The sequence below is a fragment of the Solanum dulcamara genome, chromosome 9, assembly GCF_947179165.1.
Source record: "Solanum dulcamara chromosome 9, daSolDulc1.2, whole genome shotgun sequence".
Lineage (NCBI taxonomy): Eukaryota > Viridiplantae > Streptophyta > Magnoliopsida > Solanales > Solanaceae > Solanum > Solanum dulcamara.
Window position 1 is genome coordinate 73111441 of NC_077245.1, and position 23441 is coordinate 73134881.

Below are 23441 nucleotides of genomic sequence, written 5' to 3' on the forward strand. Positions count from 1 at the left end.
AAGACCAAAGAAGCCATGGTCTGTATTCAGCCATGCAAATATAACATTAACAAAGTCAAAAGACAACAGATTTCAGTGCTTGATAGCAATCGAATTCAATTTCTCAATAAAAAGGAAATTTGTCATCACAATTCAATTGTCTTTCTCAAAATTAACCCCAAATGTCAAATATGAGGCAGGAGCAAAGGGGGTGGGGGTGGGGGGAACTATGGAAAACAGTATCAATCAAAATGTGCAGTGGATACAGATCGGTCCATCATAGCTATGTTAAGCTTCAATCGATAATAGTGTAGCTTGACAAAGTGCTATCACTTTTACTGAATCAAACTACCAATTTCCAAATTGACTCTCTCCAAGATTCCTGTAAATACTTCGCATGTCTTTTAACATGTCTCTATACCTAATATCACTATTCCCAATTATCAAAGAGAAGGGAATGCATATTCCTAGTTTAATAAGGAATCATCTACCTTGTTCCTTTTGTTCCTTAAAGCGCACAATGCTTTTCAACCATTGCTTCCATGCAGCATCTTCCTGCTGCTCAATCCAAGAAAGGAAGGAGCTATCCAGCAAGCAGAAGAAATTGACATAAAGGAGCTGATATCTAACTGGTATATAGCGGAAGTTGGCCACCTGGACAATAGGCCATATACCTCCCTCTAGTATTAAGGCCGGAAGAAAGTCTCTCTTCACACCTTCCATAACTTGAGCAGTATTTTTGCCAGTGGAGTAGCCCATATATGTGAAAAAGACAAGTAAATCCAGGGGCCCAAAGATTATACCATCAATTGCTACTTTGGTAGCAACAAACCGCAGGGATTTAGGTTGCATTTGAAGTCGCAGTCTTATGAAGCGATCCAACCCTTCATACCTAAACAGATAATATAGTGAGATCCATTCACCCCAAACATTACAGAAGTAAAAATTATCTGCAGTCTTTTCAATTATAACTCAAGAATGTTACTTTCACTTGTCACAACATAACAGTAATCTATTGAAAACAAAAAATGCTCTAGCACATCAAAAATGTAGTTCCTAGTGCACATCGTAACAAAGCATAACAGCACTCTCCAGCGATATAATTCCAATAAATCCTCTTTATTCAGTTAGTGTATTGTCAGTAAAGCTTTTATCACCACAAGTTCAAGTGCTTACGCCTGTATGTTCTACTACTAACAAACCAGTGAAATTTTACTTGGCAGGAAATCCGATATCAGGAAAACAATGTGTCTCAGTCTGACCCTAATTTAACAAACTAATGACATTTTATTTGGCAGGAGAATCCAAAAACAGGAAAAGATTTAGTCTCAGTCTGACTCTGATTTGGATTATGTTATGCCAAGTCTTCAAATAAATTAAGTCAGACACACTAAAGGCCTCACTTAATAAAGGGAAGAACAGGGCACAAGTCTGAGTACTTGTTAAATCTATGAGCATCCAGAGATTAAGATAGAATTCAATCCTCAAGGACTGCATAGATTGAGAGCACTTTAAACAAAAACTTCAGTATTTATCCATTTAATGTTCAAACTGGATCCAAATCCACTACATTCTACTTCAATGAAGTGACATAAATCAATAGATTAGACATTTCAATCATGGTCCTTAAAGAGAGGAAATGAAGATATATCCAACAAGCCACAATAACAACAATACCCAGTGAAATCCAACAAGTGAGGTCTGGGGAGGGTAGAATGTACGCAAACCTTAGCACTACCTCGTGGAGGTAGAAAGGTTGTTTCCGAACATTTTATCAGATGCCAAGATAAGAAATCTATCCAACATTCTTATTTAAAATAAGGTTCAATCGTAGCAACACATATAAGATCCAAAATAAGAATACATCCCCCTGTGGCATTACTAACTACATTTGAAAGGTAATGCGGATTTAGCAAGAACAACAACAAATTGTTGAACAAAATATAAAGCAGCAAGTATGAAATTGACCTCACAATTACTAGTTAGTTACTGAGGTTCCAATATATAAAGATTCTAGATTGATATTGATTCACCATTTCACATCAATGCTCCATTTTGAGAAATCCCAAGAGGAAAGTTGTGAAAGCCAAAAGGTCCAGTAAATTTTCAGACTACATTAATTACTTATTTGATAAAGGAAACAAGTATATTCTTATTACAGAGAACATTTTGATAACTGTGACATAACAATGCCAGTATGCCTGACAGCCCCTTGAAAAGAAATGAATCCCAAGAAGTAAGTCATCAAAGACAAAAACAAGGTCACTCCGTGAAGTGTGGCAAACCAATGACCTAAGCAGAAGCAAATGAATAAAGAAAGGTCTACCAGAAGTGGCCAACGGGTCCAACAAATGCAAAGCCGAACAAGCTTGTTGTGGCAACTCGTCTCCAATTGATTGCAAATTCTTTATGCTCACCCTGCAGTTAAGAAGAATTAACATTTCCCAAAAAATAATATCATAGGCAGTCCAAAAGGGCTAACACAGCTATTACATGAAATCAGACTGCCTAAATTTTTAAAGAGGAGATTCATGCAAACAACTTCAGTACAACTAAAATAGAAAGGAATCAGGTTTGTCCAGAGTTCAGCAATCACAAGAACTAACAAAGATTGTAGCAAAAGACAAAAAGAGCGTATTGAAGGCAAGCCTTCCCTCTTTGACTTTGACAAGCAAAAAAAAAAAGGGGCAGCCCGGTGCACTAAAGCTCCCGCTATGCGCGGGGTCCGGGGAAGGGCCTGACCACAAGGGTCTATTGTACGCAGCCTTGCCTTGCATTTCTGCCAGAGGCTGTTTCCAAGGCTTGAACCCGTGACCTCCTGGTCACATGGCAGCAACTTTACCAGTTATTATACTCCCTCTGTTTCATATGTCTTAGTTACTATTTGGATAATCAAAGGATATTTTCTTTGACCATAAATTTTTTCATATACTTACTAAATACTTTTGAATAGTTAACTATTGTGACTTATAGAACTTTTTATGTAATTTCTAAATATGTAAGTTTTATTTCAGAAAAGTTGAAGATTCTACGTCCGAATTCTCACCGAACATTAGTTAATTTGACCCTCGTACTCCGAATCAAGCCAAACAAATTGATACAGAGGGAGTAGTTGTGTATCAGTAACACAAGAAAAAACACTCGGTCCTTCTTTTTGTTCCTTTTCTGTTAATGGAAACAGAAACACTCAAACCACTTAACTAACGTACATAATAAGCTAATTCTGAATCAGCATTGCACTCCTCAGCAAAACTCAGAGTTGTAAAGTGGGATTGAGCCCTTGAAGATAGGTGTTATTTATACTAGCTGCTTTGTCTTGCTAAGGCGGAGCTCCAGTGCACACGCCAAAAGATAAGGTGTGCGTCGCAACAAAAATCATCCCATTATTGCTTTTTTACAAAAGAAAATTAGGTTAAATCACGAAGCTTGTACGCCCTGTTTTGAAAACGGCAAAACCAAACAACAAAATATAGCAGCAAAGTGTTTTATTGTTACATAAATAAAACACTCTTGAGTGTTTGGCTTGGACATCCCCAGAAGGGACAACAAAACTAATAGTAAACTCTAAATTAGAAACTTAAAATTGTATCGTTGTATGTGAATCCAAGTTTACAATGGTTTCAAGTTTAGTTAACATGGGTTCACCTTATATATAGTTAAACTTAGAATTGTATCGTTGTATGTGAATCCGAATTTACAAAGGTTTTAAGTTTATTGACATCGGTTTCACCTTATATATATATTTAACTTAATTGTAGTTTTTCAATCCACTGAATGTTGTTTGTTTTACAGTTATATTCTGTAAATTCTTCCAAAACCGTTGTTCTTCAGTAAAGCTGACGATCAAGAAGTACCCTTATAAACATTCTTTATGGGAGGGCCAAAAACAATGAATGTGGATACCACCAGTTTTTTTTTATTTACGAGTTGAACAACAATGAAGTTCTCCTGAATAATACCTTTGACAAATTAAACTTCAGAAATTCCTATCAATAATTCACATACATTTCCACTCAATAAAACAAGGAACATAGAAGAAATTAAATGTTTTGCCTCGTCAATATTTATCCTGAAGGGGACCTAGTCAATATTTTCTTTTGAACTTTTTTTGAAGAGAAATGTATCTATGAGCAAAATTTGGACCGAGAACTTGTGAAGGGGTTATCTTAATCTTCTCTATATAGTTCCAATTTTATCAGATGTCCCCGGAGGGAATTTCCTTCTGAACTTTCTCAAAAGTATTTTTTGTCGTTCTTTATTAGATAATGAGAGTGACAGCTCACGGTTGATATCCATTTGATTTTGAAGGTTCTAAATCCAGTGAGGAGCCTTAGCTTAAGGAAGAAAAGTTACCGAGAGAAAAAAGAACAGGTAATAGCAAGTTCCTGAGTTTGAATTTGAAGCTAGAAAATGTGGTCAAATTTGAAGTTTGAGTATTGAGGTTTGTTGAGAACCATTTGAACACTTCACTTGAATCATTTGGTGTTGAAAGACAATCCAAATTTGAGTTTAAAATTTGAATTCTGTTGAAGAACATTGAGGAACTTGAGCTGAACCTTGAAATTCAAATCTTAATTTCATTGATTGTAAGTGTTCGGGTGTGATTGAAACTATTTTCTAAATACCTGAGGGAACTTGAATCTTAAGTTTGAGCTTGATCGGAGTTGGTTACAGTTATTTGAGTTCGAAGATTTGTTTCTGGATAAAAGAACTTGAAATAAGTTCCTTGATTTAGATTCAAAAGTAGTGTAAGAATTGAGTCAGTGTTGAAGAAACTCATGATATTGATTGGGATTAACTAAATCTAGAGTTTGGAAGTGCTTGGAGTTGATTTGAACAAGTTTGGATCAAATTTTAATCGATTCGAGACGAAGAAGACAAGTTGAAATTCCCAGGTTCGTGCCTTTGTGGAGCAAATCAACTCCACGTTTAAATGTTAGAGCCAAACAGAATTTTGATCCAATTGGTGAGTCATATGATGAAACTCGAAATAGTGATAGAGCGTAGACTTTGGAACACAGCAAGAGTGAAAGAGAACCAATTAGTGATAGAGCAGACTTAGGAACACAGCAAGAGTGAGAGAACCAATTTGGATTTAAGTTTGGTAGATCAACAATGGAGGCTATTCGTACTAAGAAGAATGAAGGAAATCTATCGCTAAGTTTATTGATCTAGAGAAAGCATATGATAGAGTACCACGCAAGGTCCTTTTGGTGGGTAATGAAGAAGAAAGGAATCCATATTAGTACATAAATGTCATAAAGGACATGTATGAAGGAGCTGCCACTAGTGTGAAAATAATGGTAGGTGATACAGAGGAGTTTCCCATAGTAGTGGGCTTACACCAGGAATTGGCATTGAGTCCATACTTGTTTACCCTAATTATGGACGAACTAACCAACAAAATACAAGAGGAGGTCCCATTATATATGCTATTTGCTGATGATATTGTGCTAATTGACGAAACTAGCAAGGGTGTCAACCAAAAGATTGAACTATGGAGAAGCACGTTAGAGAGTAAGAAATTTTGGGTAAGTAGAAATCTGATTGAATACATGCATTGCAGCTTTAGTTAGCATGAGAGGAGAGAAGTGGAGATGGGATTGCAATGTCAAAAAGCAAATAGTTTAGATATCAAGGCTCGTTTCAAGAGAATGGAATGATAGATGAAGATGTTACTCATACGATTAAAATTGGACTGTTGAAATGGAGAAGTACTACCGAGGTGTTATATGATAGAAGGATACCTACCAAAGTGAAAGATAAGTTTTATAGAATAACTATAAAACCGGCTATGTTATATGGTAGTGAATGCTGAGTTGTTAAAGTCCAACATATCCACAAGATGAGTGTTGCAGAGAATAAGATCTGGATGCTAAGATTGATGTACGGTCATATCATATCAGATTAGATAAGATTATAAATGACCATATTCGCCTTAAGGTGCAAGTGGCACAAATTGAGGATAAAATGCAAGAAGGTTGCTTGAGATGGTTTGGACATGTTTTGAGTCAACCTATAGACACACCGGTCCATAGGTGTGAAACTATGATGCATGAAGCTGTTAAAAGGGGGTGGGGTGGACCTGAAATTACATGGAAGAAAGTGGTCTCAAGACTTGCAATTGCTTGGTATCAATACAAACTAAAAGCTAAAGCACAATGAAAATAAAAAGATCCATATAGGTGATAACTACTAGTTGAGGATAGGTTTTAGACTCGTATGGAACTTTTATTATTATAATTCTTATTATTAGAATTATCTATATATATTTTTAATGTATTATTTCTATTTTATTTCTTTTACTATGATGATGATGATCTGCCATGAGCTTAAATGACGAAAACATGAGACCCCAGCTTATTTGGAACTGAGGCGTAGTTGTTGTTGCTCTTATGCTTCCTTTTATTCAAATTAGAGTTATTTGTGTGGCTCATCCTGGTTTGAGATGCACGGAGATGAGACTTGATGCTCAAGTTTTTTAAGTTGAGTTGGCTGCATTCTTAGGTCTTTCTACAGTGACAAATAGGAAAAGGATTAGTAACTAATTTTTAATCCAAAAAACAATAAGACTTACAATGAGCTCAATGCTCATTCATTGTACAACCATTGTGCTGATAAGCTGTTTTCAGCTTTTTTGAATGTTTGGTTAGCCAACTTAAAGCCATTTTGTGCTTAAAATAAGCCCAAAAAAATAATTGAGTTTGGTTGGCTTAGCTTATCTAAAACAGCTTAAAAGCTGAAAACAACTTATAAGCCAAAATAAAATAAAATTGGGCTACCCCAACTTTTTTTTTTTGGGGGGGGACTTATAAGCTACTTTTAGCTTATACGCTGTTTTAAATAAGTTAAGCCAAACAGGCACTAAACTCTCCCATTATTGTAGTACTATGACAACGACAACTATGAGCGGAGAAGGATTTTATTACTAATTAAGGTGTGGGAAATGTGACAAAATGAAAACACCATGCCTCGGGCAGAACAAACTCAAAGTTTAGCACTTACAAAGATTTCCATAAACGCCTTAAGGAATGAGATAAACACAAGGAAAGTAAAATTATTTAGCCCCATCACCTTATCCTTCCCCTCTCTTCCTCCTCCAACCAACAAAAAAATTGTAGCAATATGCTAGGAGGCTCCAGAATATACAAAGTTTCATTTAAATAAGTGATTATTAGGCTTATCCTGGGATAACTTATTCCCACCAAACGACGGGAGAGCAGGTGAGATCTAAACAACCTCCTGAGACTATTTAGCCCAACTATGTGTTGTTCTCAACCAAATCATGTAAAAATTTAGATTTATTGGAAATGTGAATGGTATGTTGTTGGAAAACCCTAAAATGCGTAATTGACAATGAAAATAACCGAATGTGTGAAGAAAAAAAATAGGAACTTACAGGAAGAAGATGATGGTTTTTCTTGGCAGTAAAATGAGTGACGGCTTGAGCAGATACGTCGCCGAGACCCCAAATAAGTCCGGAGCTGATGACCTGAGTCTTTACCGGATGTACTGCCAAACAATTTTGGTACCATCTCCATATCCGCAACATGTATAATAATACAAATACAAACCTAACACACACACACACACACACACAATGCGCTTAGCTTGCTCTACAAGGATTCAATATTGATAATGGCTGCTAATTCGGCCTTCTTTTTGACCCTTTTTGACGAAATCAATCCAAATGGAAAGTTTTCCTTTTCTTTTCTTTTTTTGTTCCCTATGAACCAACCCTTTCTCCCCCTTTCTTCTCACGCAATTAATACGGACTTGTTATTAGTCCATCCGTTCCTTTTTATTTATCAATTTTGTACGATTGTTAAAAAAAAATAAAAAAATAGAAGGGTTGTTTTTTTTAATACTACTTCCTCCGTATTATGTTAGTTGATAATTTTTTCATTCAACATAGTGCTAAGATAATTTTACAAATAAATGTGAATGTTTTCAAAATAAATTAATTGTAAAGATAATATAGAAAAAAATTAATTAATATTTTTTTGATTTAATAAGGTAAACAATTAATGTAGATAATTATTTTTAATATAATAATCAATTAATATGAAACGAATAGAGTATAATCCTTATTAATTTTTAATTTTTATTTATTTACATGCCTACTAATTCTAAAATAATTAATGTTAAAAGTAAAATTGAAAAAAATAATTTTTTTTAATTATTTAAATTAATAATTATTAAATCTAAAAAAAAAAAGGAGAGAGAGTATCTTTTTATAATTTTTAATGCTATAAATCGCTTTACTTTTTCGCTTTTGACAATGCCACATCAATATTTTGAGAATTTATAAGGTGCTTGTCACAACATTATTATTATTTTAAATATAGTTAACTACACTTGTGATGTTTTCGGACTTTCATACAATTTTTATATGGAAAAATTACTTAATTAAATGTATTTTAAAAAAATGTTTATTATTTTTAAATATATTTTTATTTTATTACTATTTTTAACAATTACTAATAATACTTTAATTAAATAAGACATTATATACATTTTTTTATTTGGGGAAAAGGAAAAACGAGTCATTATCTCTCTCTTTCTCTTAGGGTTTTTTCTTCATTTTTTGGCTCTCTCTCTTTCTCTTCTCTTAGGGCTTCTCTTCATTTTTCTGGCTCTCTCCGTTTCTCTTCTCTTAGGGCTTTTCTTCATTTTTCTGGCTCTCTCTGTTTCTCTTCTCTTAGGACTTCTCTTCATTTTTCTGGCTCTCTCTGTTTCTCTTCTCTTAGGGCTTCCTCATTCTTTCCTTATTCTTTCATCTTTTTGTTTGTTTCAAACGGAATTCGTAAGTTTTAGGTGCACAATTGTAATGGAAGGTTAGAAATCTCCTAGAAGAAGCCTATGAATTCGAATTGTTAATTCAACCGGTGGTGGTGAAGTGAATAGCGGTCCTACTTTTAGTTTGGAAATTTCTGCAAACCAATCTCCAGAAGAAGTTGGTGGTGAGGTTAATCAAAATTTTCAAGCAATGCATGTGAAGAAAAAGGGCGGTAGAAGTAAGAAAAAACCACTGAGTTGAGTTATAAATCTAAATCGAAAAGAAAACGAGTTGATATTGCATCGACATCTAAGAAAGTTGTTGACAATGATGATGATTTTCAGGATTTACCTCCTCAATTTCAGTCTGAAATTGAGACCTACATTTGCTAAGGAGAAGAATCTAAAAACTCGAAATCGATTGTGCAAAAATACGGTTCTACCGAAGAGTCTATATCCGGTATGTTATTCTACCAATACATTACCACCAATACATTATTTAACTGATAGCATTTTCAATTTGTTTGTGTAATACATTTTAGTTCAAATTGAAAATGGATCAATTAAATAATGTGTTGATAGAATGACATACCGGATATAGACTCTTCGGTAGAACCGTATTTTTGCACAATCGATTTTGAGTTTTTAGATTTTTCTCCTTAGCAAATGTAGGTCTCAATTTCAGACTGAAATTGAGGAGGTAAATCCTCAAAATCATCATCACTGTCAACAACTTTATTAGATATCGATGCAATATCAACTCGTTTTCTTTTCGATTTAGATTTATAACTCAACTCAGTGGTTTTTTCTTACTTCTACCGCCCTTTTTCTTCACATGCATTGCTTGAAAATTTTGATTAACCTCACCATCAACTTCTTCTGGAGATTGGTTTGCAGAAATTCCCAAACTAAAAGTAGGACCGCTATTCACTTCACCACCACCGGGTGAATTAACAATTCGAATTCATAGGCTTCTTCTAGGAGATTTCTGACCTTCCATTACAATTGTGCACCTAAAACTTACGAATTCCGTCTGAAACAAACAAAAAGATGAAGGAATAAGGAAAGAATGAAGAAGTCCTAAGAGAAGAGAAACGGAGAGAGCCACAAAAAAGTGTATATAATGTCTTTTTTAATTAAAGTATTATTAGTAATTGTTAAAAATGGTAATAAAATAAAAGTATGTTTAAAAATGGTAAATATTTTTTAAAACACATTCAATTAAGTAATTTTTCCATATAAAAAAGAGTACTACACAAATTCAATCAAACCCAAATTATTTATCTTGATTGGATCCATAACCCAAATTATTTACCCAATTGCCCCCTTATTCTATTCACTGAACCACTGCTTCTTCATCCTGATATCATAGGAGTATATATGTACTCTGATGGTATTAAACAATAATTGACCAGTCTTTTCACTGAGACACTATCTGTTATATATATACTCTTATATATATCAAGGAGTAACTGAGAAGCACTGCTTCTTCCTGTTTGATACATTAGAGTATATATATACTCCGATGGTATCAAATAGTAAACGCGAATTAGCGGTTAAAAATAGGAGGGGTGTGAAAGTAAGGGGTTAACCGCTTGTAAATAGTTCCTTTTCAGGGTACAAGTGCTCTTTTCCCTATAAAAAATGTGGAAGACTATACATCCTAAACATGGTCTAAACTCTACTATAATGGTACCAAATCTTAGAGTTAGATCAGCCAAATCCAATACAATTACAAGGTGGACTTCCAAACATGCCCTTATTATTCCTTTCTTTTTGTTTTTCATTTAGCAGAACACATGGCCAAAATAACTTGTTTTGATTCCAAACAAGTGCACGTCATTCTGAAAGAACACATGACTCAATGGAAATATGAAATAGAGAACACAAGGCAAAAATAACTTTGTTTCATTAGCTTTAATCTAGAGGGGGGAGAAGATGTATAATCTAAGCTGGATTCTGAAATGATCTCAGATCGTTTTCGTTATTATACTCATGCCCCATGAATCACCCAACGGTCGAGAAACTTTAAGTTGCTGTGTTGAGCTCAGGAGCTGCAGTACTCGAGTAAACTGGGTGAAGTACATGGCCATCCTTGGGCTCAACATGAACCCACTTGCGCCCACTCAGTTTGTGGCGCTCAAACTTTACACAACCTTCTTTCAGAGCATAAAGTGTGTGATCTTTCCCTATTCCAACGTAGTTTCCAGGATGGAATCTGGTTCCCCTTTGACGAACGATAATATTTCCAGGTATCACCCTCTGAATCCAAAAATCGGTGTTAGAATACAAACACTGAAGAGCACAAGGAATTGCCTTGAAGGCATGCATGATGCACAATGGTTTTATTAAAATTTCTTTCAATGACATAATTCCATCATCTCCATGTCATCAACGAAGAGAATCCTTACCTCTCCACCAAATTTCTTCACCCCTAGATTCTTTGGTTTTGAATCACGGCCATTCTTTGTGGATCCTGCTGTCTTTTTCGTAGCCCAACGCTTAAACATCAAGCCCAATCCATCCCCAGATACATCTGAAATTTTCACAAGCAAAACACAGATCAGAAAATTCAAAGCTTGTTAGTGGCATTTGTTTCAGCTTTTGCACAAACTTTTTGTTTGATGGATTCTTTTTTTTTTTTTTTTTTGATGAAGTAATTGATTCCATTGATGGCATCCAGTAGATGCAGAAAATGAAGAGTACAAAGTGCTTAGAAATATAAGTCAGCTCCCTGCAGAGAATAAGATCTAAAAGTTCTTTGTTTAGTAAGATTTTATTTAAAAACTAAAACAATTCTTTCAAACTTGGTTTTTGTGAAAACTGAAACAAATGCTATCTTCATCTATTTTGAAAGCCAACGCTTCATGAAAGAGCACAATGAAATACATACCACTAGTGGCACTATAAGTAGGTGTTCTTGATACCAGATCTCTGATATTTAACCTCCTAAATAATGATGTTGCAGTGTTCATGCTGTCATTCACCAAGCCCGACACTGAAGAAAACAAATAGTAATGTATGTTAGAGATGAGAACACTTTGCCGATGCATCAACTTCAAGATATGCAACTAATAAATAGTTGTATTTGGCCCACACAGAATAAAGTATGATCCCCAACAATAGTAAATTAAGCATACAACAAAGGAAAACAGTTGCATTCCTGCACTTTTGCTCTCCTCCCCTTTCGCCAAGCTCCTTGGTGCATTAGGTTAAAACGTATGTTTATCTTTGTGGTCTCTCAAAGATTCTTCAGTCACTTTACTCCTCAACCACCTTTATTCTAATTCAGATCAAGCTTCAAAAACCTTATTCTAGAACCTAAGAAGCATAATACCACTCAAGCACTTCACAGATCTGATACTAGTCAACACACACTATAAACCAGATGCCTACGGGTCCCCCTCTTTTGTTTAAAGAATTTCTCCCATGATACGACCCTAACAAGAAAAGTGGGCAGCATCTACAGGTAGTAATAGCGCAAGAACAATCAATATTGAGTTGCACAACATTATTTCTTACGTTTTCCATCCCCTGGAGGAGTATATATTTATTTTTTTGATCTGGTAAACGGTTTCATTAATCACAGGTCCAAAATCGGCTGTATACAAGAAGTATACCAAAAAGTAAAATTACAATGGTTTTCTACAAGAGACACTCAATCCTCTATACGACCCGGAACTACATGGGTGCCCCAAAATAAATAAGGAGTATATATACACACAGTAACACAAGAGTTCAAAATGTAAAGCACCCTTGGGTGGGGCCTAGTGGTCAATGAAGTGGGTTGAGAATTATAAGGTCTCATGTTCAAATCCTAGCAGAGACAAAAACACTAGATGATTTTGTCTCATATTTCCTAATCTTGGTGGACAGAGTTACCTAGTAATTGTTGTTGATTGGAAGCGGTAAATATCCCGTGGAATTAGTTGAGGCGCGCGCAAGATGGACGAGATACCACGGTCTTCAAATAAAAAAGATTCAAAACATATAGGGAAGATAATATAGTTGCAAGTGATAAAATAAATACTAGAATCAGATAGACTGCTATTTGTTTGAGTCTATCACAATACTCCCCCGGCAAACTAAAAGGGCATTTCGCACATTCAGCTTGTCATGTAGACACTGAAATCTAGATGAAGGCAGTGGCTTGGTTAGCATATTAGCAAGTTGGTCAGAGGATGAGATGAATTAGACTGAGAGATCTTTAAAAGCAACTTCATCTCGTTCAAAGAGAAAATCGATCTTGATACGTTTTTTCCGTGAATGGAATCCCAATATTAGTAACTAATAAATAGCTGTATTTGGCCCGCAGAGATAAAGTATGAACCCCAACAATAGTAAATTAAGCATACAACAAGGTAAACCGGCTGAATTCCCATAATACCAAGGGTAGTGTTTCATCGGTAAGGAATAAGGTCTTATTTAATTATTTATTTATTTATTTGATAAGATAAAGATTTCAGTAAGGGATGAGATTAAAAGACTCATGATCAACTGATCCTGTTGAACCCAATGATCAAAGTTGGGTTTGAGGAAGAAGAATTTGGCGTTGGAATGAGGGAAGTAGAGGGAGAGGAATTTGTGGAAGTTGATATGTTGGATGTTTGACCAGGAGAAGGCTCTGATACCATAGTAGAGCAAGAAGAATCAATATTGAGCTGCACAAAATTGTTTTCCCTAAGGAATATATATACACACAGTAAACAAGAGTTCAAAATGTGTAGGAAGATAATATAGTTACAAGTGATAAAATCCCAGATTCGAATAGACTGCTATTTCTGTGACCGTGAATCTATCCTAATAGAGAGGAGTGACTGATGAAGCATTCCACAAGTCTTAAAGATAATCATGGTAGACAATTATGCATTACCAGAAATACTAACCATCATGTTCTCCAACATACTAAACAGGACAACACAACCCATCTGGATGAACTGATTAGGATTTCAAGGATATTTTAGATTGGTTAATATTGAAATAGCTAATATTTCCGATGGCCAAAAATCCAAATTGGTTGCTCAATAAATAGAAGGATTTGGTACTTGATTCGAAACATACAACTATGTCTCAAAGGACTAAAAACTCACAATATGAGGATAAGGAATTCCATATTTTGTCCCAAATCATTTCCGTATTAACGTTTTACAACAACACAAAAAAATGATTACTAATAAAAATACTCAAACATAGATTGATGCAACTTTGAGCCAGCCATTATCGAATAGGCTGAAATAACAGCTCATATCCTAGTCACTGAAGAACCATCAGAGTTCTCAGAAATTGATTACTACTAAAAACAGATTAATGCACCTCAAAATTCACATCTTCGTACTGACAGTTAAATAAATATGAATACACTCAGATCCAAGGGATTCAGTTTTCAGAGTACTCATACAGTTAGACTATTTTAGCCTGACCGTCAACCTACCACAACACTCCTCATTCATCGCAGCATGGAACCAGCTATACTTTGCATCGGAGAAATTAAAGCACAAAGAACAATACAAATTGAAGTTTACGCTTTTTCTATGCATGGAGAGTATTGCAATTCAATTTACAATTCAGAGCTTATTATCGGGAAAACAAATAGATTAGGGTTTTTGCCTCGTGAGAGAAAAATGTAGACAGCAAGAAACAGAGGAACTTACCGATCGATTAACTGGAGAAAGAGACGGAGAGGAGGAGGAAGTTCGCCGGCGGCGGAGAGTGGTCTGAACGCGCCGATTTCAAATTGGAGCTGATATCACTCCGTATTTGGATCCGTATAAGTTATAACCCACTATTAGCATATGGGCTTTGAGTTTGAAATCCATTGGGCCTGTCTTAATTATCAGGCCCAAAAGTTTTTTTCCTTGGCCTTGTTTCAAATATATACAATAAAGTAGTGAATTAGTTTACAATAAACATAATTATGTTTTATTTACATAAAAAATAGCCAAAAGTCTTAGTAAATACACACTGATTATAAAAGGGCAGTTCGGTGTACTTAAACTCCCGCTATGCACAAGATCCGGAAAAGGGCACTGACTATACAATATAATTTTTCAAAATTCATAGAAAATATACGCTTACTATATAATATAGCTTACCTATACGTTAGTTATACGTTGACTATACATTATGATACACTCAAAAATTTGAATATAGCTTAAATATTTATGAAATATACACTGACTATACATGAAGTATACATTGACTATTCAATCTCGGTCAACTAAAAATCACATCTAAACAGTCCCAAATTTTAGATATGAAAATCCTATCAATGTTTCGAGTTTTTTTGATATATAATTGGTTCGACACTATCCACGTTTATAGTACATTAATTTTTTTAAAAAAGAGAGAGAAGAAGGAAGAGGAGAAGAAGAATGAGAAGACGAAGAAGATGATGAAAAAGTACTGTAAAAGAAGAAGGAGGATGATGAAGAAGAAAATTGGCCAAAATGTCCACTTTTTGTAATACATCATTTATTTTTTTAAGTGGGCTATTTTTGTGTAAGAAAATTTAACCTAATGAACATTTTATTTAATTTGCCTTTTTTTCTTTTTTGCAAAATATTTATAACCAAATTTGCCTTTCTTCGTACCAAATTATATGCAAGGCACTCACAAACCTTGTTGTTTCATGCATTTGTTAAGCTTCAATTTTTTGTCACATTTTTAGGCTCTTTTTCTTCATATCATATATATTCATTCATGCATTCCAAATGTGAGACTCAAAAAGACCAAAGATCCACCCTTTTCTACTCGATTTCTCCTTCACCCTTTTTCTTCATTTTCTCCTATATTTTCTCCCTTCACACAATTTCCATATATCTTCTTTCTTTAAAGAAACCATCTTTATACTTCACTTTCTCTTTGGTTGTAACATTCCACTTGCCAAGTAAAAATAAAAAAAGATATTGTTTTAACATACATTTTTTTTCTTTTCAATCTTGAACTTGTTAGAAGATAAAGAAAGGTACATACTGTGTGTAGTGTTTGAAAGGGTGAAAAAGGGAGTTTTTTTTTTGGTTTTTTGGCTTTTTGGGATTTTGAGAAAAGATGTAGTCTTGAAATTGTTAGAAGACAAAGAAAGATACATACTCTGTGTGTAGTGTTGAAAAGGGGAGTTTCTTGATTCTTTTGCTTTTTTGGGATTTTTTTTTTGAGAAAAGCAATCTTGAATTTGTCAGAAGATAAAGAAAGGCGCATACTGTGTGTGTAGTGTTTGAAAAGGTGAAAAAGGGAGTTTCTTGATTTTTTTGCTTCTTTTTTTTGTTGTTGTTGAAAAAGGTGTAATCTTTGTTTGGAATGGCGGGTTTTGGAGGAAAATTGAAGATTTTGTGGCCAGTGTTTTCGATTTCATGGAGTTTTCTTTTAGCTGCTATTTTTGTATCAGCAGAAAGAAGTTTGAAGCAGGAAGCTATTGACCAAAATGCAGCTGAACTTTCAGATGCAGATTACCTTTCAGCTGTTGTCAACTTCTTATGGAAGCCTAATGAATCTGGTTACCAACATGTTTGGCCGGTAAAATTTCTAAATTATTGGTTTGATTTTTCATGTTGATTTTCAAATTGTTGGGACTGTCTTAACTTGGATTAAGTTAGAGCCTATGTTGCATGGACTCTCGAAAAATAAAAATACACTACTTTTGGAAGATCCGACAAGTACCGACAAATTTTTGAAAAGTCCGAGCAACATAGGTTAGAACTACCATTAGTTTTTCATGAGTGATTAGTTTATTGAGGATAGGAATGAAACAGGTTACAAATGAATTTGCATTTAAGGCATTGTTGTTGTTGTGCATATTTGTTTGATCAGCAATACTGATTAATAGGTAGCAGTTGGTGATTGTAAGTGAACTCATTTTAATGGATTAGGTGGTCCATTAATTGATCAAATTAAATCTGGATTCTGGAAAAGATAAGATTTATGTTCGAGCTACTAGAGAGTGAATGTAACCCTTAACCAAGAGGTCAAAATATTACCTGTATGCATGAAAGGGGGACACTTGGTCATTTTTTCCATGCATATTTAGAGGCAATGTTTTCTTCATTTCCCTTTATTTCAGAAGCAATGGAACATGCATGTCATGATGTGTGCTTACTTACTATTCGACATCAAAAAGATAAAGAGTAGCTTGGATGTTCAATTAGAAATGAACAAAATTAGAAGGAGGAACCCAAGGAATGGACATGTTCCAAAAAGTTATGTAAATTTTCCATTTGAGAGTTATACATAGCAGAGTGCTACCGATCTCCAGGGAGAATCTGTGCTATGATTGGGCTGTTGAACTCATGCAATATGTGTCGTATGGTGTGCCTCATATGGACTAGCACTTTAAACTTATAACCACCTTGAGCTCTGTTGATATTTTCATTTCTCACATTTTTGCTTTATGCTGTTGACTATGTGGGTTGTCATTGCAGGCAGGGGCGGACCTTCAGGGAGTTCATCCGAACCCCCTTCGTTAAAAAATTACACTGTATATATAAGATAAAATTTTTAATTTATGTGTGTATATTTAACATTGAACCCCCTGAGCATAAGCCAAAGGACTAGCTCAGTGGCAAATGGGGTTCAATATTTCGCCTTAGCTTGTCTCAGCTCGCGAGTTCGAATCCGAATAAGCACATTTTTTTCCTGATTAGCGTGTTTAATTTTTTTTGAACCTCCTTCATAAAATTCCTGGGTCCGCCACTGATTGCAGGATATGAAATTTGGATGGAAAATTGTTCTTGGTTCCATAATTGGATTCTTGGGTGCAGCATTTGGGAGTGTAGGTGGTGTTGGTGGTGGTGGCATATTCGTACCCATGCTTAGTCTTATCGTCGGATTTGATCCGAAATCATCTACAGCAATTTCAAAATGTAAGATCAGCGACAATTTTGCATGACCATTTGGAAATTCATTTTCATGACTCGAATGTAGTAGTAGCAGGTCCTAATTTATGAACCATCATCTTCTGTTATGAACTTTTTTCTCCTGGTTAAGACAATTATCACTTCTATTTCCGGTTGACAGGTATGATCATGGGAGCTGCTGTCTCTACTGTTTACTATAACTTAAAGCTCAGGCATCCCACAATTGCCATGCCTATTATCGATTATGACTTGGCTGTGCTCATCCAGCCAATGCTGATGCTTGGCATTAGTATTGGAGTTACTTTCAATGTGATATTTGCAGATTGGATGGTTACGGTTCTGCTAATTGTTCTCTTCCTTAGTAAAGCATCTCTCATAATATGGCATTGGTGTTTTTTAAGTTATTACTCCTACAAGACTTAGATCGTAAATGATTTTTGCAGGCACGTCAACCAAGGCCTTTCTAAGAGGGGTTGAGACATGGAAGAAAGAAACTATTGTGAAGAAGGTTATCACCTTTATATTCTTGGAAGTTTCCTGTTTATGCGATACAGTTCTACTTTGTGTTCTTTTATAGCATGTTAGAATCTTTAATGCTTTTATTGGTTCATTCTTCTGCATTATAACACATGAAGTTAATATTAGAGATTATTTATCGAGTTAGATTCTAGCAAGACGGTGTTAAATAAGTCATGGTAGTGAAGTGTTGGGTTTTTCTAATCATCTGTTTTTTTGTTACTTCAGGAGGCTGCGGCTAAACTTTTAGGAACAAATGGTAGGTTTGGCAAATGAATTTTCTATTATATGGAGAGTTTAGAGGGAATTTCATCTCAATTTTCCTTCTTGTGGAGATTATAGTCTTTCTTTGTTGCATTACATTATGCCAGGCACGGGTGATGACGCAGAATACAAGCTCCTTCCTGGCGGTCCAGCCAATGGTGGTACTGAAAAGGATGCCAGGGGTGCGGCTGAACCACAGGTGACTTATCCTAACTCTTGAAAGGAGAATTATGTTTCTCCTGATTTTATAACACTCTAAAAAGCCATGTTATTTTAGGTCCCTTTCATGGAGAACGTTTGCTGGAAGGAATTTGGACTTCTCAGTTTTGTTTGGGTTGCATTTCTAGCACTGCAAATTGGAAAGGTTTTCATTGCTTATCTTTTTGGCTTTGTTCCGGTGTATAGGGGTGATGCTGTTGAATTTATCAATTTTCGGGTTAGTGTTAATCTGTAAACTCACTGGCCTTTGTATGTTTGAACTAGAATTACACATCTACTTGCTCGGCATGGTACTGGGTGGTGAATTTGTTGCAGGTTTGTATTTGGTTATCTCGAATTATGTTGAAGCAAACTTCTAAGACACAAAGTAATTCTAACAATCTCTATGAACTCGTTTAATGTCCTGCAGATCCCAGTTTCTGTTGGGGTATCTTCATATGAAGCTATTAGCCTGTACAAGGGATGGAGAAAGATTCAATCCAAGGGAGATGATGGCACCAATTTCCGAGTGATGCAACTGATTGCTTATTGCTGCTTTGGAATACTAGCTGGTATGGTTGGTGGACTTCTTGGTCTTGGCGGAGGATTTATCATGGGACCACTGTTTTTGGAGCTGGGTGTCCCTCCTCAGGTTAGTTTGTGTGCCAATGTGGCGTGACCAGCGATACATTTTTAGTTCTTCTTCATAAGTTGACATGAAAAAATGTCATTGACCTGTGGTTTGGTTTTCGTGCTTACGTTTTACTGAGCTTTAAGTATACCTCATAATCTTCACAATCTTCTGAAGTATGGTGTTTGAATTCGTTCTTTTTGTAAGGTAACTAGTTTCATTAATATTGAAAAAAGCTCCAGTTTACAAGAGATATATCAAAAAGTTGATTATCTATATGAAAACATGATTATCTACGAAAGACACCAGATCATCTACACAATAGGAATCTCCAGGGTGCGCGAAAAAGCAATCAAAGACAATAGGCTATTCCTCAAATGTACAAAAATCATTTTCAATCCCTCAAACGATCTACTATTTCTATCCCTCCATACGACCCACATAAAAGCTCTAACTTCTTGAATTCATTTCTTGACAATAGTTAATGTTCACTTATCCAGTATGATACAGGTGGCATTTATTTACCGTCTTTCTCTGGCATCATATGTCAATCATTCTCCAGTTCTTCTATTGCTCCACTTTCCTCTATACTTGTGTATGTGCATAAACATTATGTTGAGTGACTATTTCTTTTCATGTTTGTAAGTTTTTGTGTTTCTCAGTGGTTTTCGTTTTCAAAATAAATTATCTATTATAGAAATGATTTGTTGGGGTATATTGTCTTAGCATCGGAAGTGGGGAGGGCATGAATCTTTTCAGCTAAATAGACGACGTGCTTTTAACTTGTACAATCTAAAGGAGTCATGGAGGAAAAATATTTCAAATTCACATCTCTGTTAATTTGTATCATATCTCTTACTTAGGTCTCAAGTGCCACAGCTACTTTTGCGATGATGTTCTCCTCATCAATGTCCGTGGTGGAGTATTACCTTCTAAAGCGTTTCCCAGTTCCTTATGGTATGTGCCATTCCCTTCAAGTTGGTGAACATAAAACAGATTTGTTCGGTCTCATTCATGATAATGCAGAATTGACAATTGTATCTTCTTACAGCTCTCTACTTTGTTGCTGTGGCAACTATTGCTGCTTTCGTTGGGCAACATGTCGTGAGGAGGTTGATATTTGTATTAGGACGAGCGTCACTTATCATCTTCATCCTTGCCTTCACAATTTTCGTGAGTGCAATATCACTAGGTGAGTATCTGGTTTTCCCTTATTATGCTTAGAGGTAGTAACTAATTCATCATCACCTAAGACATTTCTACGTCCTTCCTACTCGATAAATCATTTTGTCTACATTTTGTCTTCGCGTCTGAATAGCTATTCATTTGCTTCTTCATTTTGACAGGTGGAGTCGGGATCTCAAATATGATTGGGAAGATTCAGCGCGATGAATACATGGGATTCGAGAACCTTTGCAAGTATGCAATTTAATTATAAGTTAGTCTCCAAGAAATGGTGTGAAAGAAACTGGTCCAAAGTCTGGTTCCATTATACATTAGCTATAGACCAATAGTGATTTTACAGTTAGAGATTTCTGCTCTAGAGTAAAATATAGGAAATTAAGAAGTAGAAATCTTTTTGTTTAGGATTTTTTGGTCATTTTTCCCTTGTCCATTTTTTCCCCTCTTTTTTTTTCTCTTTTTATGCTTCCAACAATTGAAATAAGTTGATTTTTATTTTTGGCATAGTGAGAGCTTATTCATTCATTTCTCAATTTAGCAGAACTTTTTCATGAAGTGTATAATATAACTAAAGGTACTTCTATTGCTCAAAACACAATGACTATACATGGAAAAAAATGAGACGGTTTCACCCTGTGTTGGCCAGACCCTTAAACATGTCGTCGAGTATGTGTCAAATTCTTCAAAAATAGTGGATGTTTGTGTCAAATTCTTCAAAAATAGTGGATGTTTAAAGCATCTGACAAGTGTGCGACAATATTTTACAAAGGATATGGAATGCCAAAATGAAGCCTAGAAATGAGATAAATCATCTATCCTATAATGATACAATTCTTTTTTACTAGTGTATTTTTCATACCAAACACACTCATCGCCAAAAAATTCCCAAAATGTGCTTTCCCGGAAAGTCCAAATTTGTATTTTTGTTGTTTAGCGATTGAAGTTTTGTTGCGTCAAATCCAAACTCTCGCCAAAGCTCCATCAATAATGTTCATATTACAGCTAATTAACGTACTCAGTGTATATCTCACAAGTAAAAACTCGGATAATAGAATGTATGCAAAGATTTCTCCCCCACCTCCCCCTTCTTTGAAGAATGGCCATATTAATACATAAATTGACCCCTAAACTTGGCTTCAAATTTTAAGTATGACCTCCAACTTTTATTATGCACAAATAGACACTTTAACTATTCATTTCTAAAACAAAAAAAACACGTGAATCCAACAATCAAAATGCGTGATATGCAAACGCTCCCACGTGGATTTTTGAGCCACTCAGTGACTGCAACGTAATTAAAAAATTTACACGTATTTTATAATTAAAAAAAAAGAAATTAAAGAAAATGGGATTTTGATTTGGAAAATAAAGATATATATATATATAAGGGATTCATTAAGGGTAAAATTATCATTTTCGCTTCTTTTTTTTGCTTTTGTGGGCCTCAAAAATTACATTTGACGCGCTTGAATTGCGTCTCGATCACGTGTTTTGAAAGGTTGGATTCACGTGTTTTTTTGTTTAAGAAATGGATAGTTAAAGTGCCTATTTGTGGACTGTGAAGATTTGGAGGTCATACTTAAAATTTAAAGCCAAGTTTAGAGGCCAATTTATGTATTATAACACTCGAAGATTGTGGTATATTTACACATTTGACCATAAAAAGTAGAAATAGTTTTTGAAAAAAAAAAAACTTGACAAAAAGTGTTAGGCCCCTCTTCTTTGCAAAAAAGCTTCTGAATTATTATCACATCAGTAGGCGCAGAAAGCCATACAACTTGTCAATTTTTGACAAATATTTTGGCAAAAAATTCAAATGCCCAAAAACTAGAATTGGCCAAATTCTATTTTTTGAAAACTTTTTTTAAAAATGACATTAAACTTGGCTTCAAATTTTATGTTGAACCAAGCCTAACAGACAAGTAGGCACTTTAACTATTTCATGCTTAAATAAAAAACACTCGAGTCCTGCAGCCTAAAGAGTGTAAGCAAACGTTGTGATGTGGATTTATTAGCCATTCAATGACTGCCAACTAATTTACACGTAGATTTTAAAATTTAAAAATAAAATAGAATTATATACAAGGGTAAGGATAGGGTGAAAGACTTAGAAATATTTTTACCTTTTCACTCACTATTTTCTCAAAATCGCAAACCCTAACTATAATTTCTTCGCTAATCAAAGAAAAATTTATTCAAGATTTGTGCTTTCAGTTGATATTCTTGGATGTTTGCCTTTTCTTCTTCATCAATTTAGTGCAGGTACGATTAATTTTGTCCTTTTGAAAATTTATTATTGATAGATTGCAGAATTTTTTTGAGATCATGACTATAAATTCGTTCCTTTTTACAGGTTTGGTCATATGGTCATCTTCATTATAACTCTTTTTCCACAATGACAAAAAAAATTAGAAGCCATTTCCATTAAAAAAGATCAGAAATGGGTGGAAAAAAAAAGAGCAAAAAAAACTTGAGTATAGAATTAGAAAGAAGAGAAAAAAATGGGATTTTGATTTGAATAAATAAAGGATATATATAAAAGGGATTCATTAAGGGTATAAGTGTCAATTCAACATTTTTTTTTACTGTTGTTGGCCTCGAATTTTATTCCGGACGCATGCGAATTGAGTGCCTTACACGCGTTTTGCCAGGTAGGATTCGAGTGTTTTTTTGTTTAAGTGTGGAATAGTTAAAATGCTACTTGTGCATTATGAAAGTTCAAGATCCCCCTTAATCACCTCAAGAGATTTTTAGGCAGAATTGGCATAATTATTACCGTGAGGATTGAACTGTAACTTAAAATTTGAAGTCAAATTTAAGGTCCTATTTATGTATTATGCCTTTATAAAAATACCCCAACCATTTATTAAGCTCAACTTGACAAGGTTAAGAAACACACCATATACCGTATTTCTGTTTATGATGTGTTTGTTGTCATTTGACTCTCAAATATGTAATCATAAAGTTCCATAGAATTTGTTAAAAGTAAGGTAAATATCAAAGTTGAATGCTCCTTTATAAGCAGGCCGTAGCTTATAATTGAT

General features: G+C 34.8%; 3 protein-coding genes and 1 non-coding gene across 4 annotated transcripts; 1 reads left to right on the forward strand and 3 right to left on the reverse strand.

The window, feature by feature from the left end:
- Nucleotides 1-204: 204 nt before the first annotated feature.
- On the reverse strand, nucleotides 205-7762 carry LOC129903960 (uncharacterized). The gene is made up of 3 exons (XM_055979482.1): nucleotides 7379-7762; nucleotides 2306-2397; nucleotides 205-871 (listed from the first exon to the last, which is right to left on the reverse strand). The coding sequence occupies exons 1-3, from the start codon at nucleotides 7529-7531 to the stop codon at nucleotides 463-465; spliced, it is 654 nt and encodes a 217-aa protein (XP_055835457.1). The 5' UTR covers nucleotides 7532-7762; the 3' UTR covers nucleotides 205-462.
- On the reverse strand, nucleotides 4094-4195 carry LOC129904829 (U6 spliceosomal RNA). Its single transcript, XR_008770500.1, has one exon. It is a non-coding gene; the product is annotated as a U6 spliceosomal RNA (small nuclear RNA).
- Nucleotides 7763-10502: 2740 nt separating the features above from the next.
- On the reverse strand, nucleotides 10503-14519 carry LOC129902807 (uncharacterized). The gene is made up of 4 exons (XM_055978214.1): nucleotides 14409-14519; nucleotides 11651-11755; nucleotides 11169-11293; nucleotides 10503-11019 (listed from the first exon to the last, which is right to left on the reverse strand). Exons 2-4 carry the CDS (start codon nucleotides 11730-11732, stop codon nucleotides 10786-10788), a joined length of 441 nt encoding a protein of 146 aa, XP_055834189.1. The 5' UTR covers nucleotides 11733-11755; nucleotides 14409-14519; the 3' UTR covers nucleotides 10503-10785.
- A 1335-nt stretch (nucleotides 14520-15854) lies between these two features.
- Nucleotides 15855-20990, forward strand: LOC129902047 (sulfite exporter TauE/SafE family protein 3-like). The gene is made up of 12 exons (XM_055977063.1): nucleotides 15855-16269; nucleotides 17453-17612; nucleotides 17767-17967; nucleotides 18050-18114; nucleotides 18351-18381; nucleotides 18494-18585; nucleotides 18664-18750; nucleotides 18870-18920; nucleotides 19015-19236; nucleotides 20079-20172; nucleotides 20267-20407; nucleotides 20562-20990. The coding sequence occupies exons 1-12, from the start codon at nucleotides 16054-16056 to the stop codon at nucleotides 20645-20647; spliced, it is 1446 nt and encodes a 481-aa protein (XP_055833038.1). The 5' UTR covers nucleotides 15855-16053; the 3' UTR covers nucleotides 20648-20990.
- Nucleotides 20991-23441: the final 2451 nt, after the last annotated feature.

Coding starts and splice junctions, on each gene's coding strand:
- LOC129903960 (XM_055979482.1), bottom strand. CDS start 7,531: ATGTTGCGGATATGGAGATGGTACCAAAATTGTTTGGCAGTACATCCG. Junction 2,398..7,378: donor AAAACCATCATCTTCTTCCT/GTAAGTTCCTAT, acceptor TCTTAACTGCAG/GGTGAGCATAAAGAATTTGC. Junction 872..2,305: donor GGACCCGTTGGCCACTTCTG/GTAGACCTTTCT, acceptor TTATCTGTTTAG/GTATGAAGGGTTGGATCGCT.
- LOC129902047 (XM_055977063.1), top strand. CDS start 16,054: ATGGCGGGTTTTGGAGGAAAATTGAAGATTTTGTGGCCAGTGTTTTCG. Junction 18,586..18,663: donor GGGGTGCGGCTGAACCACAG/GTGACTTATCCT, acceptor ATGTTATTTTAG/GTCCCTTTCATGGAGAACGT. Junction 19,237..20,078: donor AGCTGGGTGTCCCTCCTCAG/GTTAGTTTGTGT, acceptor TCTCTTACTTAG/GTCTCAAGTGCCACAGCTAC.
- LOC129902807 (XM_055978214.1), bottom strand. CDS start 11,732: ATGAACACTGCAACATCATTATTTAGGAGGTTAAATATCAGAGATCTG. Junction 11,294..11,650: donor TACTTATAGTGCCACTAGTG/GTATGTATTTCA, acceptor TGAAAATTTCAG/ATGTATCTGGGGATGGATTG. Junction 11,020..11,168: donor TGAAGAAATTTGGTGGAGAG/GTAAGGATTCTC, acceptor TTTTGGATTCAG/AGGGTGATACCTGGAAATAT.